General features: G+C 41.1%; 4 protein-coding genes across 5 annotated transcripts; 1 reads left to right on the top strand and 3 right to left on the bottom strand.

Moving 5' to 3' along the window:
- Positions 1-866: 866 nt before the first annotated feature.
- LOC135336486 (soluble scavenger receptor cysteine-rich domain-containing protein SSC5D-like) lies at positions 867-5,496 on the bottom strand. Of its 2 annotated transcripts, none has more exons than XM_064532301.1 (8): positions 5,297-5,496; positions 4,143-4,344; positions 3,942-4,090; positions 3,040-3,235; positions 2,400-2,548; positions 2,115-2,301; positions 1,768-1,922; positions 867-1,640 (listed from the first exon to the last, which is right to left on the bottom strand). In XM_064532301.1, exons 1-8 carry the CDS (start codon positions 5,352-5,354, stop codon positions 1,072-1,074), a joined length of 1,665 nt encoding a protein of 554 aa, XP_064388371.1. In that variant the 5' UTR covers positions 5,355-5,496; the 3' UTR covers positions 867-1,071. The 2 variants fall into 2 exon arrangements, with proteins under 2 accessions (XP_064388371.1, XP_064388372.1); XM_064532302.1 differs by having other exon boundaries at positions 3,040-3,226; positions 5,297-5,495.
- A 315-nt stretch (positions 5,497-5,811) lies between these two features.
- On the bottom strand, positions 5,812-8,462 carry LOC135336548 (deleted in malignant brain tumors 1 protein-like). Its single transcript, XM_064532403.1, has 9 exons — positions 8,408-8,462; positions 8,110-8,239; positions 7,859-8,004; positions 7,418-7,584; positions 7,037-7,185; positions 6,626-6,836; positions 6,284-6,414; positions 6,133-6,195; positions 5,812-6,048 (listed from the first exon to the last, which is right to left on the bottom strand). The coding sequence occupies exons 1-9, from the start codon at positions 8,426-8,428 to the stop codon at positions 5,900-5,902; spliced, it is 1,167 nt and encodes a 388-aa protein (XP_064388473.1). The 5' UTR covers positions 8,429-8,462; the 3' UTR covers positions 5,812-5,899.
- A 71-nt stretch (positions 8,463-8,533) lies between these two features.
- LOC135336459 (uncharacterized) lies at positions 8,534-14,705 on the top strand. Its single transcript, XM_064532261.1, has 9 exons — positions 8,534-8,691; positions 9,834-10,351; positions 11,087-11,410; positions 11,613-12,265; positions 12,504-12,663; positions 12,868-12,996; positions 13,256-13,467; positions 13,646-13,754; positions 14,555-14,705. The coding sequence occupies exons 2-9, from the start codon at positions 9,851-9,853 to the stop codon at positions 14,597-14,599; spliced, it is 2,133 nt and encodes a 710-aa protein (XP_064388331.1). The 5' UTR covers positions 8,534-8,691; positions 9,834-9,850; the 3' UTR covers positions 14,600-14,705.
- A 603-nt stretch (positions 14,706-15,308) lies between these two features.
- Positions 15,309-22,076, bottom strand: LOC135336472 (rhodopsin, GQ-coupled-like). Its single transcript, XM_064532277.1, has 2 exons — positions 21,895-22,076; positions 15,309-17,315 (listed from the first exon to the last, which is right to left on the bottom strand). Exon 2 carries the CDS (start codon positions 17,311-17,313, stop codon positions 15,451-15,453), a length of 1,863 nt encoding a protein of 620 aa, XP_064388347.1. The 5' UTR covers positions 17,314-17,315; positions 21,895-22,076; the 3' UTR covers positions 15,309-15,450.
- Between the last annotated feature and the right edge of the window lie 22 nt (positions 22,077-22,098).

Below are 22,098 nucleotides of genomic sequence, written 5' to 3' on the forward strand. Positions count from 1 at the left end.
GTTATTGTGCATGAGCATTCAATAATAATATTATTGGTTCAACAGCATTAGCCTCGATTACAGGCCGCAAGGAAAAGGGAAGGGGGATAGAGTTGACTCGGGCTACTTGATAATTTTCTGAGAGCTTAGAAAGAGACCCTTCAAATTGTGTTGGGACATAATTTGTCATTTTTTGGCCTTGGACCATTCGACCAAAAATTAATATATAGGCAAACTTCTCTTTCCATCCCCCAAATATGAACATTGATGAAAATTCTCTTTCAAAGCCACAGCTTTCAGAATTGGATTACACGGACTCGGATTTCAAGTTATGGCAGCTGAAAAGAGTCCCCGAGCCATTGATTAATTTATAAGTTTCAACTTTGTTTCAATTTTGTCTGCCTTGAAGGGCTATTTCACAATAAACAAAAAGATACACAATAATTAAGCTAAAAACAAAACAGTAAATAGGCCGGTTTTCTGGGTGTCTAGCTAGTACAACTCTTCGTAGCGATTCTTCTTAGAGCGACACTTATAGCAGCATCTCGTAATGGACACCATGAGAACTACAACACATCCCACCTTATATAAACACGGCAGCTAGGCCCAACATCACACTAGTTTGTGTGTCGTATACCGTCTAAGATAAGGACAAGGTGGGTATATTTATTAATCCCCATACTTATAGTCCAGATATGCTGGAGGGGCTTCTCCGCCGGCCATACAAGTATACTGAGCAGAGGGTTGTTCTCCAGTGGTAGGGGGTTACAACCCTGCTGTCAACTACATGACAAAAAATTATAGTAAATTTAATACTGCCATAAGTAAGATGAGAGCTTACCTCCAATAGCCCAAACGAGGCTCAGCGGTAAGCATTTAAAAGTAAGTGCATTTTGTGTGGAAAAAATTATTTCTACCATATTTACAAAATAACGAGACATCAATATAATTATACAGCAGATACTTAATTTGCTATCACTGTTATCAGTCAAAATTTGTGTTAAAGCTTAATTCAAATTTGCTATCACTGTTATCAGTCAAAATTTGTGTTAAAGCTTAATTCACCACTTGTGTGGTGGGCAGTCCCCATACTTAGTTCGGATATGCTGGAGGGGCTTCTCCAGCATACAAATATGGTGCAGAGGGAGGTTGTCCAGTGGGGTACTGAGCAGGAGGTGGTTGTTCAATGGGGTACTGAGCAGGTGGTTGTTGTTCTCCAGGAGGATAAGGGGCCGGGGGTTGCTGAGGGTAAGACGTGGGATAGGGGGCTGGGGGTTGCTGAGGGTAGGATGTGGGATAGGGGGCTGGGGGTTGCTGAGGATAGGACGTGGGGTACTGGGGGTCAGTATATTGTCCAGTCGGGTAGGCAGCTGCTGGTTGCATATTTTGAGGAGGGGCTTGATTCGAATAGTGGGGTTTTTGATCCATGGGTTGCTGCACGGGATAGGCTGTATTTTGTGTATTTGACGTAGTGACGACTACAGCTGTCGACGTGGCGTTATTGACTACGGGAATCCTGCATGGGTGGCGTCCCAGACGACGACGTCTCCTTGCGAAACCAGAAAATAAGACGACACCCACAACTATGATGATGATGACAGGAACAGTCAGTCCAATGCTGATCCCAGAGAAGCTGGTTGATGGTGGTGAAGAAGTCGGTGCTGCATAAATAATATTGTAGTATAGGTAATGTTTAGAATCATGCAGTCGTGCAGTTGTTCATTGATGCATTAATTTTACAGAAATTAACATGCAAATACAGACATGTATTTTACTATTGACTCTTACTTGTAGTACCACAGAACAAGGCCACATCTTCTGAATGGCTGCAATCTTCAACTCCGATAGCATTAGCAGAACAACTAATTAATTTGCTCTCAGTTCCTAAACAACGAAGCTCGTCCAGCCATGTTGGGGTAGTACTCGATGAAGGTTGGGAGAAACTATATATAGAGGGGGAAAATGCTCACATAATAATTATAGTACAAATCTGAAGCTGCATGTAAATAGAAATAAAGCTCAATGTGATTTCATTAAAGCTTGATACAAAATGCACAATATAATGCAATAGATGATTTGATGGCAAGTAATTTATGGCTAATCATAAAAAGATTATAATGAGCTTACACACTCACCCTAGCGCTCCAACTGTTCCGTATCGAGCGTAGGTTGAGAACCCTAGTTGACGACAAGCCACTCTTGCATCATTAGCACTGAAGAGGTCATCACACACTGTCCCCCATGTTCCATTGTAATATACCTCCAGTCTGCCAGAGGAACCTCCTGTTTGGCTAAAGCTGCCTACCAGCCTCAGGTCTCCATCTGAAATAACTGGCTATCATTTTAGTGGATAGTATAATAAGTACTATATACGTATACTATGGGCATTATTCGTATATACTCAATCATCCATTTCTTACCCAAAGCACAGGCCAAGGCCACATCTTCTGAATGGGAGCAATCTTCAACTCCGATAGTGTTAGCAGAACAATTAATGAGTCTGCTCTCAGTTCCTAAGCAACCAAGATTGTCCAGCCATGTCCGAGTGGCTGATGAAGCTGGGGAGAAACTATAGGGGAAATGATTATCAAAACTATTGCACAAAGTTGAAGCTATGCGTATTTGAGTTGGATGTGTGATGTGATGTCCATAGGTGCCAACTGTCCCGGATTTTTAAGGTTGCTGCTCCTGAGCTGGGATATAATACAGTCCAAATAAGCTCAAAAACACTGAAGCTATGGCTTGAAAGCTTAGTTTCTTGCACTATGCTGTTCGTCTATCTCTACGATCAAAACATTGTAAGATGCATGGGTGGGGCTGCTGCACTGTTTTACAATTTTTGTGGGAGTGGTTCTCCAGGATGATCATATTAAGCATGCGCAGAAAGTAATTGCTAATAATAAATCTCGTCAAGTGTCTCCAGGTCCCAGAAATGTTTCTTTTGAGGTTAATTGGCACCTATGGATTTCATTGAACTAGCTGTATACAATAAAGTAATACATTTCTTCAAGATGGGCGATTTGGTGTATGTCACTATGGCTAATGAGTTTACACACTCACCCTAGCAGTCCAACTGTTCCGTATCGGCTGTAACTTGAGTACCCTAGTTGACGACAAGCCACCCTTGCATCATTTATACCGAAGCTGTCGTCACACACTGTCCCCCATTGTCCACTGTAATAGACCTCCAGTCTGCCAGAGGAGCCTCCTGTTTGGCTAAAGCTGCCTACCAGCCTCAGGTCCCCATCTGAAATAACTGGCTATCATTTTAAATTAGTGGATAGTATAACAGGGCCGTAGCCACCAGTCAGGTTAGTCAGGTTTCAACCTGGCCACTTTTTCCGAGGTGAATACTCAGAATAGGCAATGGTCGTCACTACAGTAAACACATAATGGACAAAAAATGCAGCGAACTCTTCTTCTGCAGTGCAAAACATGCAAGCGTGCTAGAACTATAAGTGATCAAGACTATTAGTCTACATGCTATCATTGCTATGGTGAGAGAGAATCCCTTCCAAGTCTTCCAGACCAAGCTCACCATCCAGCTAACCATTTTTTGTTCCCCAAGCGATCATTTGGACAGTCCAAACCAGTTCTGTGGTCTTGCCATTACAACTTTGCTGTTTCTCCATCATGATAAGAATCAAGATGTTGTGTTCTGTAACATTTGTGTTAAGGTTAAGCTTTAAGCTGAACAGAATCTAGTCCGGCAGATAGCCAGTAGAGAAGGGGCGTTACCAACGATACCGGAAATGGGCGTGGTCAAAAATTCGCCGCGCTATGCGCGCCGATTTCATAACAACCTGACCACTCTAAAGTTGGTGGCTACGGCCCTGTATAATAAGCTTGAAGGGTCTAAACAATAACATTTAATTAACTGTTTATCATAGTTATGCTATGGCTAATTGGACTGTATATATGTACATGCAGGACTTATACTCGTATAATCATTAATTTCTTACTTTCAGTACAGACCAAGGCAATGTCTTCTGAATGGGAGCAATCTTCAACTCCGATAGTGTTAGCAGGGCAATTAATGAGTCTGCTCTCAGTTCCTGAGCAACGAAGCTCGTCCAGCCATATCAGAGTGGTTGATGAAGGTTCGGAGAAACTATAGGGAGAATACCACGCTGATCAAATCATTCACAGACAAGAACACTCACCCTAATGTTCCAACTCGTCCATACTGAGTATAGTCTGGGTACCCCAGTTGGCGACAAGCCACTCTTGCATCACTTGAGCCGAAGCTATCATCACACACTGTCCCCCATTGTCCACTGTAATAGAACTCTAGTCTGCCAGAGGAGCCTCCTGGGAAGCCTGAAAAATCTACCAGCCTTAAGTCTCCATTAAATTGACTCTGTCCTACATGTGCAAACACAAAAATTTTAAAGACTACAACCAACACAGATATTATTACACTCTATATAGCTATATGAGTAAGTATAGGCTACTCCCTCTCTTCACATGATTAATTGTTGAATTATACCCTTAGAAGCTAAGTAATCTCAACAAATTAATCGATCAACATCACTGGAATTAAGTCTGTAGTTAGCAGCAGTAAAGATACTGTTTCTCTGAGTGAAAGTTGCTATATAGGATTGGCTGGGGGAAGCACCAAAAAAATGCGGAGATAAGAAGTGCATGGGAGAGATCGGTATTCATTACACTCTGTCATAATGTCATTCACACACACATTGTGTACACATGCAGAATTTAACATCATGCAAATGATAATCATGACATATGATGCTGTGTAAGGAATGTAATTACAATTAAGGGCGTCGACAACTTAATAAGCCAAGCCAATAAAAAGAGTATAGATTGTTTGGAATCTATATATGACATTGTTACTGTAACTAAGTGAACCGTGTTTTGTTAAACAAACTGCTCATTGTTCTAATGTTGTGACCAATTGACGGCATATATGGCTCTCCACCGCTTTCTTGTTTCCACGCTTTTTAGTACGCTTCCCCCGCAGCCAATTCTATAGCAACTCTCATGCACAGTGCAAATGTGTTTATAGCTAGTCCCCTCTCTTTTAGTGTGAGCAGCAGTAAGCCTCCATGGAATCAAGAAATAATGTATTAATGGGAAGAATGAGCCATGTATAATTATGGGGATGATGTTTGTTGAATTTGTGAGTTGATAATAATAATGACAATTCTACCTCACAATCATAATAACGTAAGTGAACATATACATGTACATGGCATGGTACAAATTAAAGCTCTTTGCCAATCCTATGTAAAAGTACGCCAGTGAAGGTAGCTATACTTTCAGTTAAAAAAATATAAGCCAAAAGAGCTGAACTCACCTCTAACAGCCCAAACCAGGCTCAGGACAGTGACTGACTTCCACAGCAAGCAATTCATCACATTGGCTATGTTTATGCAGCTACCCTCAGTACAGGTATACAATACTTCTAGTAAAGGTTCTAGCTATAAACGAGCTATAAAAGTAGTGAGTACAATTAAAGTCATAATAATACAGACAGCAGAGTACATATAAAAGCAAGTCATGGGATTTACAGTTATTGCGCATGCGCATTCAATAATTGGTAAACGAGGGGAGGGGTTCAACAGCATTAGCCTCGATTCCAGGCCGCAAGAAAAGGGAAGGGGCTGGAGTCTAGGATACTTTTCAAAATCTGTGTTGCCTTGGGGCCATAATTTGTCATATAATTTTTTCTGCCTTGGAATTCGACCGAAGTTGGCTTCCATCTGATCGAACATTGATGAAAGTTCGCTTTCAGAAATTAAATACACGGATTTCTAGCTATGTCAGCTGAAAAATAGTCCCCGAACTATTGATTAATTTATAAGTCTCAACTTTGCTTCAATTATATTATCACAATAGACAAAAAGATATACACAATAAGCTAAAAACAAAACAGTAAATAATTTTTCTGGGTGTCTAGCTAGTACAACTCTTCGTAGCGATTCTTCTTAGAGCGACACTTGTAGCAGCATCTTGTAATGGACACCATGAGCACTACAACACATCCCACCATAAACACCGCAGCTAGGCCCAATATCACACCAAACAGTACTATCAACAGCGGAAACTCTGCATGTATACGGAGAAAACACATGCATGTACAGCTCATTAACATGATACTGCATTGAGTGTACAATTAATTGTAACGCTTACTGTTGATTGCACAGTTGCTCTTGTATCCAGCAGAATACTCTTCGGCTTCACTTAAGTCAAATTCTGTACATATGCACACACACACACACACAGAGAAATTAAACTACATACAAGACTAAGGCTGAGTAGCTGTCAGTGTGTATAGACTTACGGCATTGAATGGCCACATCCATCGTGTGGTTACAGTCATGGATGAGGACGTGAGGTTGGAAGCAATCGGTGAAACATGACTGAGAGGAATCACAAGTGAGGTCCTTCACGTGAATAGCTCCACTACCAGGGCTATACAGTAATTATAGTGAGCCGTTAGGAATTAAGGTATACTATCAATTAATTAATGGATACTATATATGCACACAGCATGATAGTAATAATTACTATGCCCAGAAATGTCTGTTTACTTGTTTTAAAAGACTAGCTATAAAGCATATACCACTTAAAACAAGAAAATGGTATGTGTATACTAGCTATTATGTACACTGAGTGAACTCACAATGCACTTCCAGTGAACACAGCCCCTGTGTAGCCCAGTTGTCGACACACAGAGTCAGCCCCCTCCTGACTGAAACCTTTGTTACAGACTGTACCCCACTGGCCATTCTGGTAGACCTCTACACGCCCGTACGAATGTATGGTGGTGTTCGTTAAAGAGTTCATCAGGCGAACTTGCCCCTGATAAGGAGCCTCCCAAATATTCTCAACACCTGCAGGAAAGTTAAATAGGATATCTGCACCCAATTCATTTAATTTCCATGCACGGATGGTGGTTGTACATATATATATATAGAATGGCTAATTGCAATCCCGACACATAATTATGTATGCATGCTGATTGCATGCATAGTAATGAGCTATAATTTATAAAAGCATATCTATATAAAGACGCTTGTGCACAATATCTTACTGCAAAACACTGCCACATCTTGCCGATGACTGCAGTCCTCGTCTAAGTTTCCGTAATCGACATCACAACGCATAAAATGCCAGAAATAAGAAGCTGAACACGATATGTCACTCACAGCTATAGGCATACTGTCATTTGCAGAACCATACCTATTGCAACATGTGTGTGAAATTATAAATGGAGACATTCCTCATGGCAAAATTAATGGGCACTTTAAAATAGATCACATGCAGCACAATGTATACATGCAGTCAAGATCAACTACATGGTAAATAGATGTTACATTCTGTATAGCACTATTTCAAAGTTGAATGCTACCTGATGGCAACTGCTGTATTTTACAATCTGCAAACAAGCCAAACAGTAAAGCACAAAACGTACGGTGTATAGATCGTGTAATTCCAGCCGGTAGCATATTTGAACCCCATCTGTCGACAAGCCACGTTAGCAGCTGCGAGTGAGAACTCATCACCACACACTGTCCCCCATGAACCCTCGGACTCAACCTCACCACTGCCATCAGACATGTAATTACTGCCAAGGTACATCTGCATGTGTGTGCCGGTGTGATGGGGAGATGTTATATATTATGAGTTTTGGCTGGTTGTAGATTTGCATCCGCTATATTAAATAGAGAGTTGAGACTCAGAGAGTCTACATGTACTGTGGTACTGCATTATCTTAATAAAAGCACAATGAAAATCTTGCTATGAAGTGTCGGAATTTTACAACGTGCAGAGTTTAGCTATACACAGAATAACTACTGTAGTATATAGATTTAATATATACATGCAAGTTTATAATATAATACACATGTCTCACCTCCAATCGTCCTGCACCTGTACCAACCACTTCATCATTCACCATTAATCGGAGGTCTCCTTTGGACCATAAAATGTGTGGCTCTATCAGTGATTGTGTCCAGTCATCCGCAAACAAGAACTCGTCATCCGTATTAAGTCCGTCCTCTGAACAAAACAAATATGTACGTATATGGAAGCTAACATGATATGATACTTTTTTTGCTACAAATGCTGTATAATAAACTCTTTATAGTGCTTATAGCAATTTACCTGATGTCTGCCCATCTTTGTATAGCTGATAGCCATCTTGTTGCGGGCTTGCATCAACTCTAGTCTGTAGCAACACATATACCAGTGTGGCAATAACTTTCCATTGACTTTGCATATTGATCTCTATCAGCTATAAAAAAAAGGATCAATCCAATGTAAAATGGATTTAAAGGAGGAGACATTATTTTTATAGCTGAGAAGTCTAACAGCATGTTCTGTAACTAGTGTTTTCTATTGTTAACAGCATCTGCACATCCTTCAGTGTATGTCACTACATCTCTTCTATTGTAATGAATACCCATTCGCTTGTATAGAGCATCAGCTAATGCAAGCTAACTACATTAATTTTGTACCAGAAGCTGCACAAACAGCCCCACCCCCTCTCTTGTCCTTCGGGAAATCCACAAGTGCCACGGGGAAACCCCTCAAATAAACACACCCACATCTAATTGGATGCCCTGCCCATATCATCTTATCGTACTTGAACTCTGAAGTTGTCTTTCTATTGATATTGCACAAGTTTCTGTGTCTGCCGACTCGTATTGACAGTTGAAGGCCACCTGAAGTTAATATAAGTGCTTGGTGAGTGTGTGTACTGTCATGCCTAGAGTGAAGTAGCTTGCTAGGTATACTCAGTAAATGGTTTGTCTTATCTTAGTAGTTTTGGTCTATGCATCTCCACTATATTAAAGTATAAAAGCTTTCCCTTCTAAGCTATCTCACTCAGACTGTGTGTGTATGTGTGTGTGGTGGGTGGTGTGTGTGTGTGTTGTGTGTTGTGTGTGTCTCTTTGTAGTCTATAAAAGCCTCGAACGAAAGACTATTGTCTCTGTCAGAGTAATTAAATTGTTGGCTGTTGACACTCAAGTCGTTAGCAGTTCTTTCTGAGTGATTAACAGTTTTATAAACATATGAATTCCGTTAACAGTGTACATGTACCTAGTACCAGGAGTGGAAATTCATTGGTCGATACAGATTCTAAACAGACGTAAATAATAAAGTCAAGCATGTATAATTATGTCAGCTAAACTTCATTAAGAGATTTTTTTTATGTACTGTGTACATACATGTACATGTTCAATATAAAAGTGAAGTTTTCTGTATAATTATTACAGTTATACGACTTCTTCCTGTTAGAATCCACAATACATTCCAGAAGCATTAAGTGTACTGATGCATCTGTCTAGTAGAACCTGTTAGTTGAAGTGAGGTGAAACCTTTACCTGTTGAGGCAGTGTCCTCTTATTGTAAGGTGGTTCTCTATATTTGCAGATTTATGTAGGAAAGGGAAGTTTAGGGACGGAATAATATTAAAGCGTCTTTTTTTGTAGGGAGGTTCGTTTTATTCAGCGGGTTCTTTGTCAGGTTCACTGTAATTATTGTAGTTGTTCTTAATTGTCGGTTTAATTTTGTGGCTTTTGGGGTAGAAGCCACGGTATGGTGTGTGTGTGTGTGTGTGTGTGTGTGTGTGTGTGTGTGTGTGTGTGTGTGTGCAATGTGTGTGTGTGGGTGTGTATGTGCAATGTGTGTGTGTGGGTGTGTGGGTATGTGTGTGTGTGGGGGGGTGTATCAAAGCTATTGGTAATGGTAACTAATGGTGACGTAAATATTGGAACCCTATCAGTAATCCAATCAAATACCAGGAAGTTAAACTATGATGTCATTATCCCATGCACACACACAAAGACACCCATCCACCCACCCACACACACACACACACACAGAGGCTAAACTAAAAAAAATGGCAACGGATGGCAAATCTCGTATCCCAAAATTCTCTTTTGGGTTCAGAAGAACTACTAAAGTCCAAGACGAACCGAGTGCCCCCCTGACACTGGAACCCCCAAGTATCGTCCGAAGTGCCACGCCCACTAATCCCCCCGCATCTCGTTCAGCCGAATCATCTCCGAAAGTGAGCCGTTCCAAATCTCTACGGCTGCCACGCCCAACGAAATACGGGCTAAAGTCTCATTCCCAATCGTCCATTCCGGAACCAAATCAAAACAGGTATAATGGTGATAACGATTTAGTGCCGGATGTGAAATCTGTAAAATTGAATATTTCGCGGAATTCGTTATCCCCACGTGGGCGGAGTCTCACAGTTAGTGGTCACATGAGCTCATCGTCCAATCAGAGCAGTCGATCTAACTCTCCGAGTGTGTCCACTGCGAGTGGTGGTTCTGAGAAGCGGAGGCTTGTGCCTAAGAGTGATGGAGTGCAAAGCTTGAGTCAGGCGGATGAGGTCAGTGTTGCAGTTGATTGGGTAAAATAGCATGTAGGTTAGTTTATGGCCGTTCAAACTGTTGAGATTTGGCTCTTAGTTATTTTCATCAGACTGTTGCTAGTGCATGCAGTATCTTTGAAAGGCCATAACTTGTGTTACAATATTATCCAATTTTCTGAAAGCATAAAAGGAGCCATTGTGAGAGGGTTCAATCTACTTCATTGCATGGCTAATTATAGGCATCTAGTATGGTCTCTTTTTTGTTGCTATTAGGACTTGAAGGCATTCTATCCAAATTGTTAATAGATTCCTAACCATACACAGTGTGTGTGTGTGTGTGTGTGTGTCATTATTAGTGTTGGTGTTCAGCCACTTAGCTAGTGTACACAGAGAGCTGGTAGCCTGGACAGTGTGTCCGGTAGTTAGTGAACTAACACTGAAAACTAACAGCTGGTTGGTTACTGTTAGTCTCTGTACTATTATACATCACTTTACTTTGTTCACTTTGTTTAAAAGTGCTTTTACATTTTACCAATTGTTAATAAGGTACTCTGTCCTTTCAGGAAACAAGTTTCCTCATTAGCGCCCGTATTATAGTGTGTTAATTCATTTTCTATGTCCTGTGCTTTCATGTACACTTGTATCTGTCTAAGCTAGTTCTCACGTTTACCCCCACACCCCACACCACCCACCCCACACACATCACAAATTCACACACACCACACACACATACACACACACACACACACACAGGACGCACAGTTTGAGCGTTTCCAACGTCGCACGCAATCCTTCAATGCCACCAGACGATCAAACCACGCCCGTAGCGACTCTCTGGGCAACGGGGAGAAACTTGCCGCCCCTCAATTTGCACGCAATCACCCGTCCAGACGTGCCAAAACTCCAACGTCATCATACAAGTCTACAAGTAACGGGCTACAGATGAAGAAAAGCTCTGTGGGGGTCAGTGGAGGCTCTGTGGGGGGCGGTGGTGATAAGGTGGCCATCACACGGACCACGTCACTGGGGAAGGTGAATCGTATACAGAGAGCGGAGGAAGGAACGCCAACCAGCAATGTGAGGGGGCGTGTGTGTGGGGTGTGGGCGTGGAGTGTGTGTGTGGAGAGTTAGCTATTAATGCTTGTACACGTGTACTACGCAAGAGTCTCTTCAACATTGTAATAATTATAGAGCTACAGTAACTGTATGTGTATAACACACGCCATTAACAACATGTACATTGTGCCCTCCCTCCCCACCCACACACACGCCCACACAGCCACCGTCTCGTCGCTTCTCCAGTGATCCTAAAGGGAAGAGACCGTCTTCAATGGTTGGACGTAATAATACACCAGATTTGAACACTCTTGCTCACGAAATGACTTCAAACGACCAATCAGAGTCCAGGATATCCCGCCCACCCTCCTCCAAGATCCCGCCTCCACTTCGATCACGCCGCTCACAATCGGCACTGGATCACCACCCACACGCCTACACACGTCACACACCCTCACCCAGCGCGGAAGCCGTAACCTCAACGACGACCTCACAAGCATCGGGTTCAAACTCGTCCAACGAGGGTCCAGGGGTCAAATCATACGAACAACCTACCATAGCATCAGCTGCTAAAATCAGTCGTCCAAATTCTTCAAATTCACAGTACAAAATGAGCAGACAGGGTTCGTTTGGTTCACAGTCAAATTTATCGTCTGCTTCGGGCGATTCTCACAAGTACGAATTAAATAAGAAAAAATCGGTCACTAATTTAGACTCTATAGACGGAGGTGGTGGTAGCGGTAGAGCCACGCCCACTGGCGGACGGGGCACTCCGATTGGACGGAAGAAAGGACCCCGGGATTCGCTCGATTCGAGTACCGTATCGAGCACTACTGGCAAAGTGGGATCGGGACTTCCCCCTCGTACACCCTACAGGTGGGTGTGGCTAACTTTCACCACTCATTTAAACCGTATGAAAATATGCATTCTGTAGCTTTTAGGGAGGTCTGTAGTCCATTGTGATTTTGACTAAAACATATCAAAATAATACTTTCAAGATCGAGCAGAAATACTTATAGCTACATTGTTCGTACAATTATACCTCCCACAGAGTTGCTCGTACCATAGTACCCCTCACATAGTTGTCCGTACGGTATAATTATACCCCCCACAGAGTTGCTCGTACCATGATACCCCCCTCGTCTGGTGCGGCTGGCATCAATGAGCTGGAGGGCTCTGTGCTATTGGAGGCGGATGACTACCTGAGAGTCTGTCACGATGTCAAGGCACTCAAGACATCGCTACTCAGACTCAAGAGGGAGATACAGACTGACGTGAGTGGGTGTGTGTTATGTGGAGTGGGTGGGTGGGTGTCATGTGATGATGCAGACAGACGTGAGTGGGTGTATGTCATGGATTTTGCATTAAGTTAGTGTGAGCTCCAAATATTAAAATGTACCTTACCCCCCCCCCCTACACACACACTCCTCACACACACACTTGACTCCCACCACACACACACACACACACACACACAGTCCTCGAGTCCTATGGCCACGGGGGTGGGGGGTAGCAGTAGAGTGGGGCGGAGTCGTACCTCCCCCAACACTGATGCTAGCGGCTCTACTCTGACTGACCTCAAGAAAAAACTTAAGCAAGTCACTTCAGTAAGTGCTACAGTGCTAGTGAGACCACTCAGTACTGTCCTAAGAACGCTTCTTATAAATATTAATTTTTATGTTGCATATCAGAGATGTGCCCACGCTGGTCGGTGGTGGTGGTTGGTACTAACCACCTCTAGACTCCTCTTAGGCCTAGTTTTAATCATGTGTGCTGAACTGAGATTGAGAAAATAGCCGCCACTTAAATGTATGAGATTCATAGCTAGGCATAATTATCATTTCAATTTCTCATTTTCTCCTGCAGGATCGTGACAAAGCTCTCGAAGAAGTTGGTTCTCTAAAGAAAGATAATACTTCGCTATCGTCTAAAGTGGACGTATTGACCTCTGACCTCTCGTCCCTTAAAGAAACCCACTCAAAACTAGAGGTGGAGTCCCGTCAGATCGAAGGTCATCGTGACATGCTCCTGGATAAAGTGGAAAGACTGCACGCAGACAATCACAAGCTGGAAAACAGGTGAGGTCAAAGGTTATGATCCATCTTCTCTATTTATGCTCTAGATATACACATAATTATGGTCGAAATTTTCGTATATTTTGTATTAATTATTCTACCGCAATAGGTTCAACGTCATTATCCTGAGCTGTACCAATATTTAAAATACGAAACTTCTGCCCCCCCCCCCCCCCCTTAGGTTGATGTCCTACGAGAAGGCTAGTATCTACGAGCAGACAATCTCTGATAGCTGGTTGGACGAATTAGACGGCGACGAATCTCTGGCCGATATAGAGGAGGATGAAATGGTAACTATGGTAACTATGCAAATTATACCGTAAATTATCGCCACATTTTTAAGGGCGCAGATTGACCTTGAATTTTTTTATGAATGTTGGACTCCGGTTGATTATTTGAATCTCAATATCCTCCTTGAATATTTCGCGCTATACGCACTCCAATAAGGAATATATATAGTGTACAGTGAAATATAATTATGATGATGTCACCATTGTGTGTGATGATGCTGGATGATGTCTTAACTGTTGAATATTAGGTTTATTGGTGATTCTTTCGGCTGCCATAACTTGAATTCCGTGGATCCAATGTCAATTTTTTTAGGATTTTCTGAAAGCTTAGAAAAAAATAGTTCAAATGGTGTCATCAAAAATCATATTTGAGAGATGAAAGTATTTGCCAATTTGGCGATACCATGAATAATAATAGCCCATGGTCCAAGGCGAAAAAATGACAAATTAGGGCCCTGACAAAATTTTGGATTGCAACACATCATTTGAAAGGTCTCTTTCTAAGCTTTCAGAAAATCAGAAAATTTTTGACATTGGATCAACGATACTGAAGTTAAGGCTGTTGAAAGATGTTCCACTACATCCAATAGTTCGGGGATTCTTTTAGCTGCCATAACTTGAATGCCGTGGATCCAATGTCAAATTTTTTAGGATTTTCTGAAAGCTTAGAAAAAAATAGTTCAAATGGTGTCATCAAAAATCATATTTGAGAGATGAAAGTAGGTGTGCAGTTCATTTCCTGTAACTTATAATTATTATTATTGTGTGCACTTTTATTAACTCTCCTACCCCCAATGCAGGAGTACGAAGGTCACAGTTCAGAGGTCAACGATCATATAACTTGAACGCAGCTCTTAGACTATAATGTTCATACTATTTATACATGTTGTGCAATTAATTTAGCGTATTATTCGAATCATCTCATAATCTCATAATTATACCATGACGTGGTTTGTTCGTTGTATTTATTGCATGGTGCTCTGAAATCTAATGTATACGCGTCTAAATTGAAATGTAGATATTGATATATTGGTATGCTCTAGCTTGAATTGTGTGCACGTGATTACTTAACGAGTGTCGAGTGTTGCAAGCTGCGCTGTGCTAAAGCCATGTTATACTTTCGCTCAAAATGAATATAGTAGAGGGAATAAAACATTGGCCTTTATACAGAGGTGGCCTTTGTTGAGAGGTTGTTTTGTATACACACAAACTGTTCATTTGGGACCTGGCCGTTATAATATATAATTATAGCAACTGGCCTTTATTCGGAGGTGGTTGTTAACAGAGGTTCCACTATCTGGGTATAAATAGGCTGAAAATCTTCCTCAGTTTGGGTTACCTTAATTTTCACATGCATATAATTATATTATTATATACTCATGCGCTGAATTCGAATCTTATACAGCTATATAATTATAGCTTATATATATACATGTAGCTAGGCTGTATTAGCTATGATTATAGTAAACCCCAGCTATGATATTTATCGTGCCATGCAGTAAAATATGCACACATAAATATATATATAACAATGTAATCAGCTGTTTAACGAAATCATCACTGCACATAATATCAATTATATAATTATTACGTACATGGTATTGGTTTTAAGATGTAAAATAAAATGCTGCAGCATGTATGTATAGTGCGCAATAATTAAAGCATACACAATAATAAAACACAATCACAAGTTATATCATACTTGAGTTTCAGCCTTATTGCTATGGTTACAGCTAACAAGTTCGTCGTCACCGTTCCCATCAATATCTATATGCGTGTCCCCCGTCACCGCCTGCTCAGCGTCATTAATGTTCACATGCACATCTTCTTGTTCTATTTCAGTTGTTTCATCTTGTATATGGATACCGTTACCGTTGTTAAGCCCGTTGCTAGTAGTAGGAGGTAGAGTTATTTCTACAGGTGAATTCAACTCATTTTCTTCGAATTCGTCGTTTTCCTCTCGAATATGGATACCGTTGTTAAGCCCGTTGCTAGTAGCAGGAGGCAGGGTTATTTCTACGGGTAAATTTGACTCATTTTCTTCGAATTCGTCGTTTTCCTCTCGAATAATTTCGCCCACTTCCTCCAACCGCATTACAGCTGGTTCCGAGAAACGCTTGAGTACAGATTTCAATTGCACGCCTCCTTCTCTGTCCGGGCTAACGGAAGTATTGTCCGTAAACGTTACGCTTCGTCCGACTTTTTCCATTTTTTTTATTTCTCGTTTCAACACTGGTGAAGGGGTGGTGCTCTGCTGACTCGTCATTTCGTCAACAAGAACGTCCTCCGTGTTCATAGTTGTAGTGTCGAGAGCCGCCTCGCGTTTAGCCTTGGCTTTGTCTGTGTTAAAGAACCTGATGGTACGTTTGGATGTTTTCGTTGCACCGGAATCAATGGCTTGATTGGCACGATCTAGATCCGTGTCTCGGAATCGCAATTTAGTAGTTGATTTAATGATAGCGGTACTCGCTCTTCGTATCGATTTTTTGGCCCTGGTAACTTGATAACGCAAGTCTTTGACGAAAAACGACTCGATGATCGGATGCACCACAGGATTGGTGAGATAACAGAACCACCCGAACACGTACACACCGTCCGGAATGCTCGAGGCTACCGTAAGTCCAACAACTCCAATAGAAAATATAACAGCAATCACGGGTGTCCACGAAACGCAGTTTGCTATGCAGAGGGCACCAAATACTTTCACGAGCTGATTTTGTTGCTGCTTGTGTTTTTTGTCCTCTGCTGAATTCGTTTTCAGCTCTGCATCGTTTCTAAAAGTCTTTTTTCGTTTCAAGTTCTTCTTGAGGAATTTGCTGACTAGACGATATGTGAAGACGTTCGTTATGCCTATGATTATGATCGGAATTAGCGCCTCTAGAGCAGCAAATACGACATAAAAAAAGTTATTCACAGATGATTTCAAATTTGTACCAGTAAATCGAGGAATACAACTGCCAAATTGTCGATTAAATTCATATTGTCCGAAACCAAGAAATGGTAGAATTCCGATTATAAAACTGACAATCCACGCGATACTAATGACGATCACTGCCCGCCACAAGCTCATGAGACGTTTATAACGTAGTGGGTACGTTAGCTGGATGAAACGATCGATTGAAAGAGCAGCCAAAAGATGAAACGACATGAAGACGAAAAACATGGTGCAAAAACCGGCTAGATCGCACACGTTGCATCGTACAATGTCCGTGTACCCGAAAATGAACTCACCACCTGCTTGAGCTACGGAGCTGAATATCATCACCGTGACAGCGACTAATAAATCGGCCAAGGCAAGATTAAACAAGAAAAGATTTCCGGGTTCTTTCAGCAGCTTGTATTTGGCGAGATATGTGATGACAATGAAGAGGTTCCAAAAGAAGGCTAGCGCGAAAAAAATGGCGTAGATTGTGGCCAGAACGGGGGCGGCGCCTTGTAGCTCTTCGGTAATCTCCCAGTGAGTACGATTAGTGATGTTGAAACTACTTAGAGTGTCAGATGCAAGACAGTTGAAAGTGACGTTGGTCATTTCGTCCTCCATCAATTCGGATCCGTTCATGTCTGCAGAGGGGGTGTGGTTATAGTGAGTGTTGTGAATATTTTACATTTTTTATATTCATGTAGCTCACTCCAGTAGTTAATATGTACACACCCATACCCCCACACACACACACACGCACGCACGCACGCACACACACACACACACACACACACACACACACACACACACACACACACACACACACACACACATCAAAAAGATAGATTGTCTAACTCTACAGTGTACGTGTAAATAAAAGGGGGGATGCATGTAATTAAGCAAAGACAACTACGATACTGTGCATGAGTACACACCAAGTTGAGCATAATTATTGCGCACACACCCACACACACACCCACCCAAAAAGGATGTATTACCCAACAAATGTATTGTCTAACTACAATGTAATGGGAGACGTAAGCAAGATACTTATGATATACTGTGAGTACAACCTGGGGCCATTAGTCAGAGGAAGTAATCAATGAGTTATTATGATGTCACACTAAACACAAGCCATACAATATAATGTGATCACAGTAGTCTGCCACATATGGCTATTCACATGTACACCACATGCACCCACTTCCCTTAGCAACATGAGCTATTACAGCTGAGAGTTGACCTCTGGGCCCTTTTACAGGAAGTGACGATATTCATGCGCAGGGAAGTAATGATATTCACGAGACGGGACAAGGGCTGGCCCTCTGTGTACACACGCACTCACTGGGGACTATTATAAAAGATGTACCCACACTGGTGGGTGGTGGTGGTTGGTACTAACCACCTCTAGACACAAAAAATAGCATCACTATAATTATTATTATATATAAAAACAGCCACCTCTTAGGCTTATTACCATCACTAGGCAAAAAACAACCAATCTTTTAGGTCTATTTGGTTTTTGTGTGTGGAAGTGATTGGAGGATTGAAGGATAGCCATCACTTTGCAAAATTCTTGGGCTCTCTGATTATTGTATTGAAGCACAACATTGTACAACTAGAAGCCAGTGTCTTACTATTATTAGCAAGCAAGTTTATGAAAGACAACACTCTGATGTGCCGCTCACTATTAATAAAATGAATTTGCACACATCTATAAATTACTATGCAGACCCGGTGATAGCGTCATCCATCGCTGACTGCGTACACTCCCTCATTAAGGAAACATTAGCATTCTAGGAATATCGTAAAGATGACAGTACATGTTGGCACTACAGAAATTATAACGAGTGCGTGGGTGGTTACGGTTCAGTAAGGTTCAGTGTACACAATACATTACACACTATTAGGTTTGGAGTATAATTATTATAGCTACAATAGCTACAGCACAGCGGGTATATTTCGAGGGTATACATTTTCACGTTCCCCCCCCCCCGCTGATTAAGCATGTATCACGAACATTTATACCCATGCACGCATGCGAAAGGCGCGAATTAAATCTATTCTAACGGCTACAAGGTTTTATACCCTCAAAATAATATATACAACGGATTTACATGCATGTTGAAACATGCAGGACACAAACCAGCCCTTATGGCTGGATGGATGTAAGTACAATTTCCTAAAGCAGCTTCTTTCCTTAAACAGGAAGTGGATGATTAAGAGGAGCCAGACTAAAAGGGGATTCCAACACCATAAGATGTTATAATCTATAGGAAACACGATTAAACAAGCCAACTAAGCAAAACAAAACAGCACCCCCACCCCCCACATACGTAGGTCATGACCCCCACGATCCCCCACATAGATGTATGTAGCCACTACCCCCCACATAGATGTACGTACAGGCCATGTAAGGGAATTATTCCCTCAGGAAGTGGGGGCTAGCTCTAACAACATGGATTGTGTCTGTCTCCACCCACTAGCATTACTTGCACCTACTCGGAATTTGACACAATTGAAAGGCTTTAATTTGTCTCCATACAACTCTCAGCTTGACATTATTGATGAAACCACACCACTGAGCTTCACACAAGTATAGCAAGAAACCAGAAAAGAATATTTATTCCGTGTATAGGAGGAATATAGGAATACGTACATTGTGTGCATGTGTACAGAGTGAGAGGATACCTGGTATACTGACTGTACAGTGTTTCGTTCGTTTTAGTGAGACTATTATTATATACCGTATAGCGGGTATATTTCGAGGGTATAAATGTTCGTGGTTTTCACTAGCTGATCAAGCACCTACTGCGAACATTTATACCCACGAATTTAATATTGCATGCATGCATGCATGCTAGAAAGGCTGCTATTCCGCCGCGAAAACCTTTCTAACGGTCATTCCGCGAAAGTTTATACCCTCGAAATATACCCGCTATATATACGGTAGCTAATTCACATGCCTCGTTATATTTACCATTGTTGATGGTCACTACGGTATTAATTCCTGCACCTCATTGACTGTACCTAACCACACGTACTCTCAACAAAACCAAACAAATAATTACTGTGTTTTCTGGAGATAAATAAATTATCATTTCAATCTTCTCAAAACAATTAACCGAACCAAGTTACGTACAAGTAGGCTGTTTTACGAAACGCAATACTGTGGATATGGCGCTGGTTTTGTTTGGTAAACTATACTGACCAAAAATTGAAACAAAGCCAGGTGTGTAGTAATTTATCATGATTGTGTGTAGAGTCAGACTTTATATGGAACAGAGATTAACCTTGTACATAATTTATGTTTTGTTAGGGGATATATATGGAACATTAATGACGGGTATTGAATGAATGCAAAGAGCCATTGAACTGACTTGGCAATTTAAATTTGGCATCTCAGGCGTGGCTAACACAACAATGACGTTGTGTCCACCGGAAAACTTTAATCTGGCGGTTTTAAATTTGGCAATCTTTGCCAAATCAAATTTTCCAGTTATACATACGATATGCTATAAGAGTAAAACAAGAAGAGTATAAAGTTGCTGTATTAGCAATAATAGCTAAAAGCTGTAGAATACACTGTGCTTTTAAAAATTCTACTTAAGATAAAGCTGAGTAACAGTTTACATAAGACAGTAAAGCCCTTTGATGGTCTAGTAACATGGTCTACTTGTGTCAACTGATATGGTAACACTTTAATATCTCAAGTAGTTGCGTTTACCATTATTTTTACAATTTTACCATTTGCCCCAGGAGCTCTACTGACGGCAGGTTGGCTGTCTTGTTGAAGTAGACGTGTGTACAGTGTTGAGTTGAACTAAACAAACCTTTACGATCAACTATGACAACAAGAGCACCCTTGAAATAATAATTATATAGCTATATATACAAGCACTGTGGTTCTTACTGAAGGACTAATGGGGGCGGGCTATTCAACTGTACTGCAAAAATACCGTACTATTAAAATACCGTATTACTAGAATGTTTTGCGAGCATCAAATATAATTATGCGAACTTTGCAAGTGTTGGTTGATCACTTTGCAAACATAAAATCGCAAAACCTAAATTAGTACATTGGTAATGGACACACGATCCTTGCCTGCCAGAACGCAATAGTTTAGATCACAAAGGGTCAACTTTTCTGCTGATTTGGCTCATTTGCAATACGGTGTACAAATTATAGGACAACCATTGTACTGTATACATGTAAGGTACAATCTTGCAGTTAACGAGTCAAGCCAGTTTAATATTTAATATTTAAGGAAGCCAGGTGATTATTAAAACTTGATACTATCATATTTACACCTATACCAAGCTGACACTCGCTAAAAATTCAACACCTCAGTAACCTGCATGCTGCGTACAAGACAGTCACATGATGTACACTACAGTCACATGATAATTATGCTCGTACTTACTCATAAATTGTCTGTATACACAATGAATGCATATATACACATCAGATGAATGGGTTGAATTGTATAGACTAGCAGGGAACACATGTCATGTGTGAAGTATGCAGAATAACGAAATAAACGAAATAAACATGCTATGTAAGTTTGTAATGGAGATGTTAGACAAATCAAGATACAATAGCTAGTATACAGATAGTATACAGATTTTGTTATGCCCAATAAACCTCGATGTCATACATGTATAGTCTCATGTGGTTTTCCTATGACCTGTTTCCTAGGATATGAGGCCAGTCCAACAAATATTCTATATTCTATATAGCCTTCAAAAAACAATGGGGCGTGCCTGCAAAGGGCTATTTTTCCTAACTAGCCTAGATGCTTTAAAATTAAATTCACTGGTCACAGATGGTCTCAGGGGCTAGCTAGGGGCGTGTCACAGTGTTTGTCCATAACTATTATAGTGTATAGAAAATAATTACAATCACTGGCACGAGTGCGTATGCAGACATAAACTCCCGTCTATTACATTTGGCAAGCTAAGTAGAGAAAACCCCTTTCTAAACGAAACTTGTGCGTACACACACACACACACACACACACACTGTAATTACGTAGCTAGAGGCTGTATATATGCTTTGTGTGAAAGGCCTTCTGTATTTTAATATTATGCAAGCTACATCAAAACTACATGCCCAGTACATGACAAAAACACATAATTATGACATTTGAGAGTGTATTGATTTTGTTTAGAAGACTAAAATGACAACATTAATTTCTACAAGCTATTAAATGCACTCACTGCAAGGTTGGCTGTAACTGTCTCTTTGCTAGGATGCTTTGGCTTTAGGTACACGCACAGATATCTTTCTTTGCAGCTTTTCACACGCTTTTAGACACCGAACACCATTAGCGCTTGTGTAATGCAAACCACATTAAGTTAATTTCCTGCTAAAGAGGAATCAGGGTTAGTGCAGTGGTTAGCATCATAATTTTGTGGGGTGTA

Source organism: Halichondria panicea, chromosome 5, assembly GCF_963675165.1.
Source record: "Halichondria panicea chromosome 5, odHalPani1.1, whole genome shotgun sequence".
In the NCBI taxonomy this organism is placed as follows: domain Eukaryota; kingdom Metazoa; phylum Porifera; class Demospongiae; order Suberitida; family Halichondriidae; genus Halichondria; species Halichondria panicea.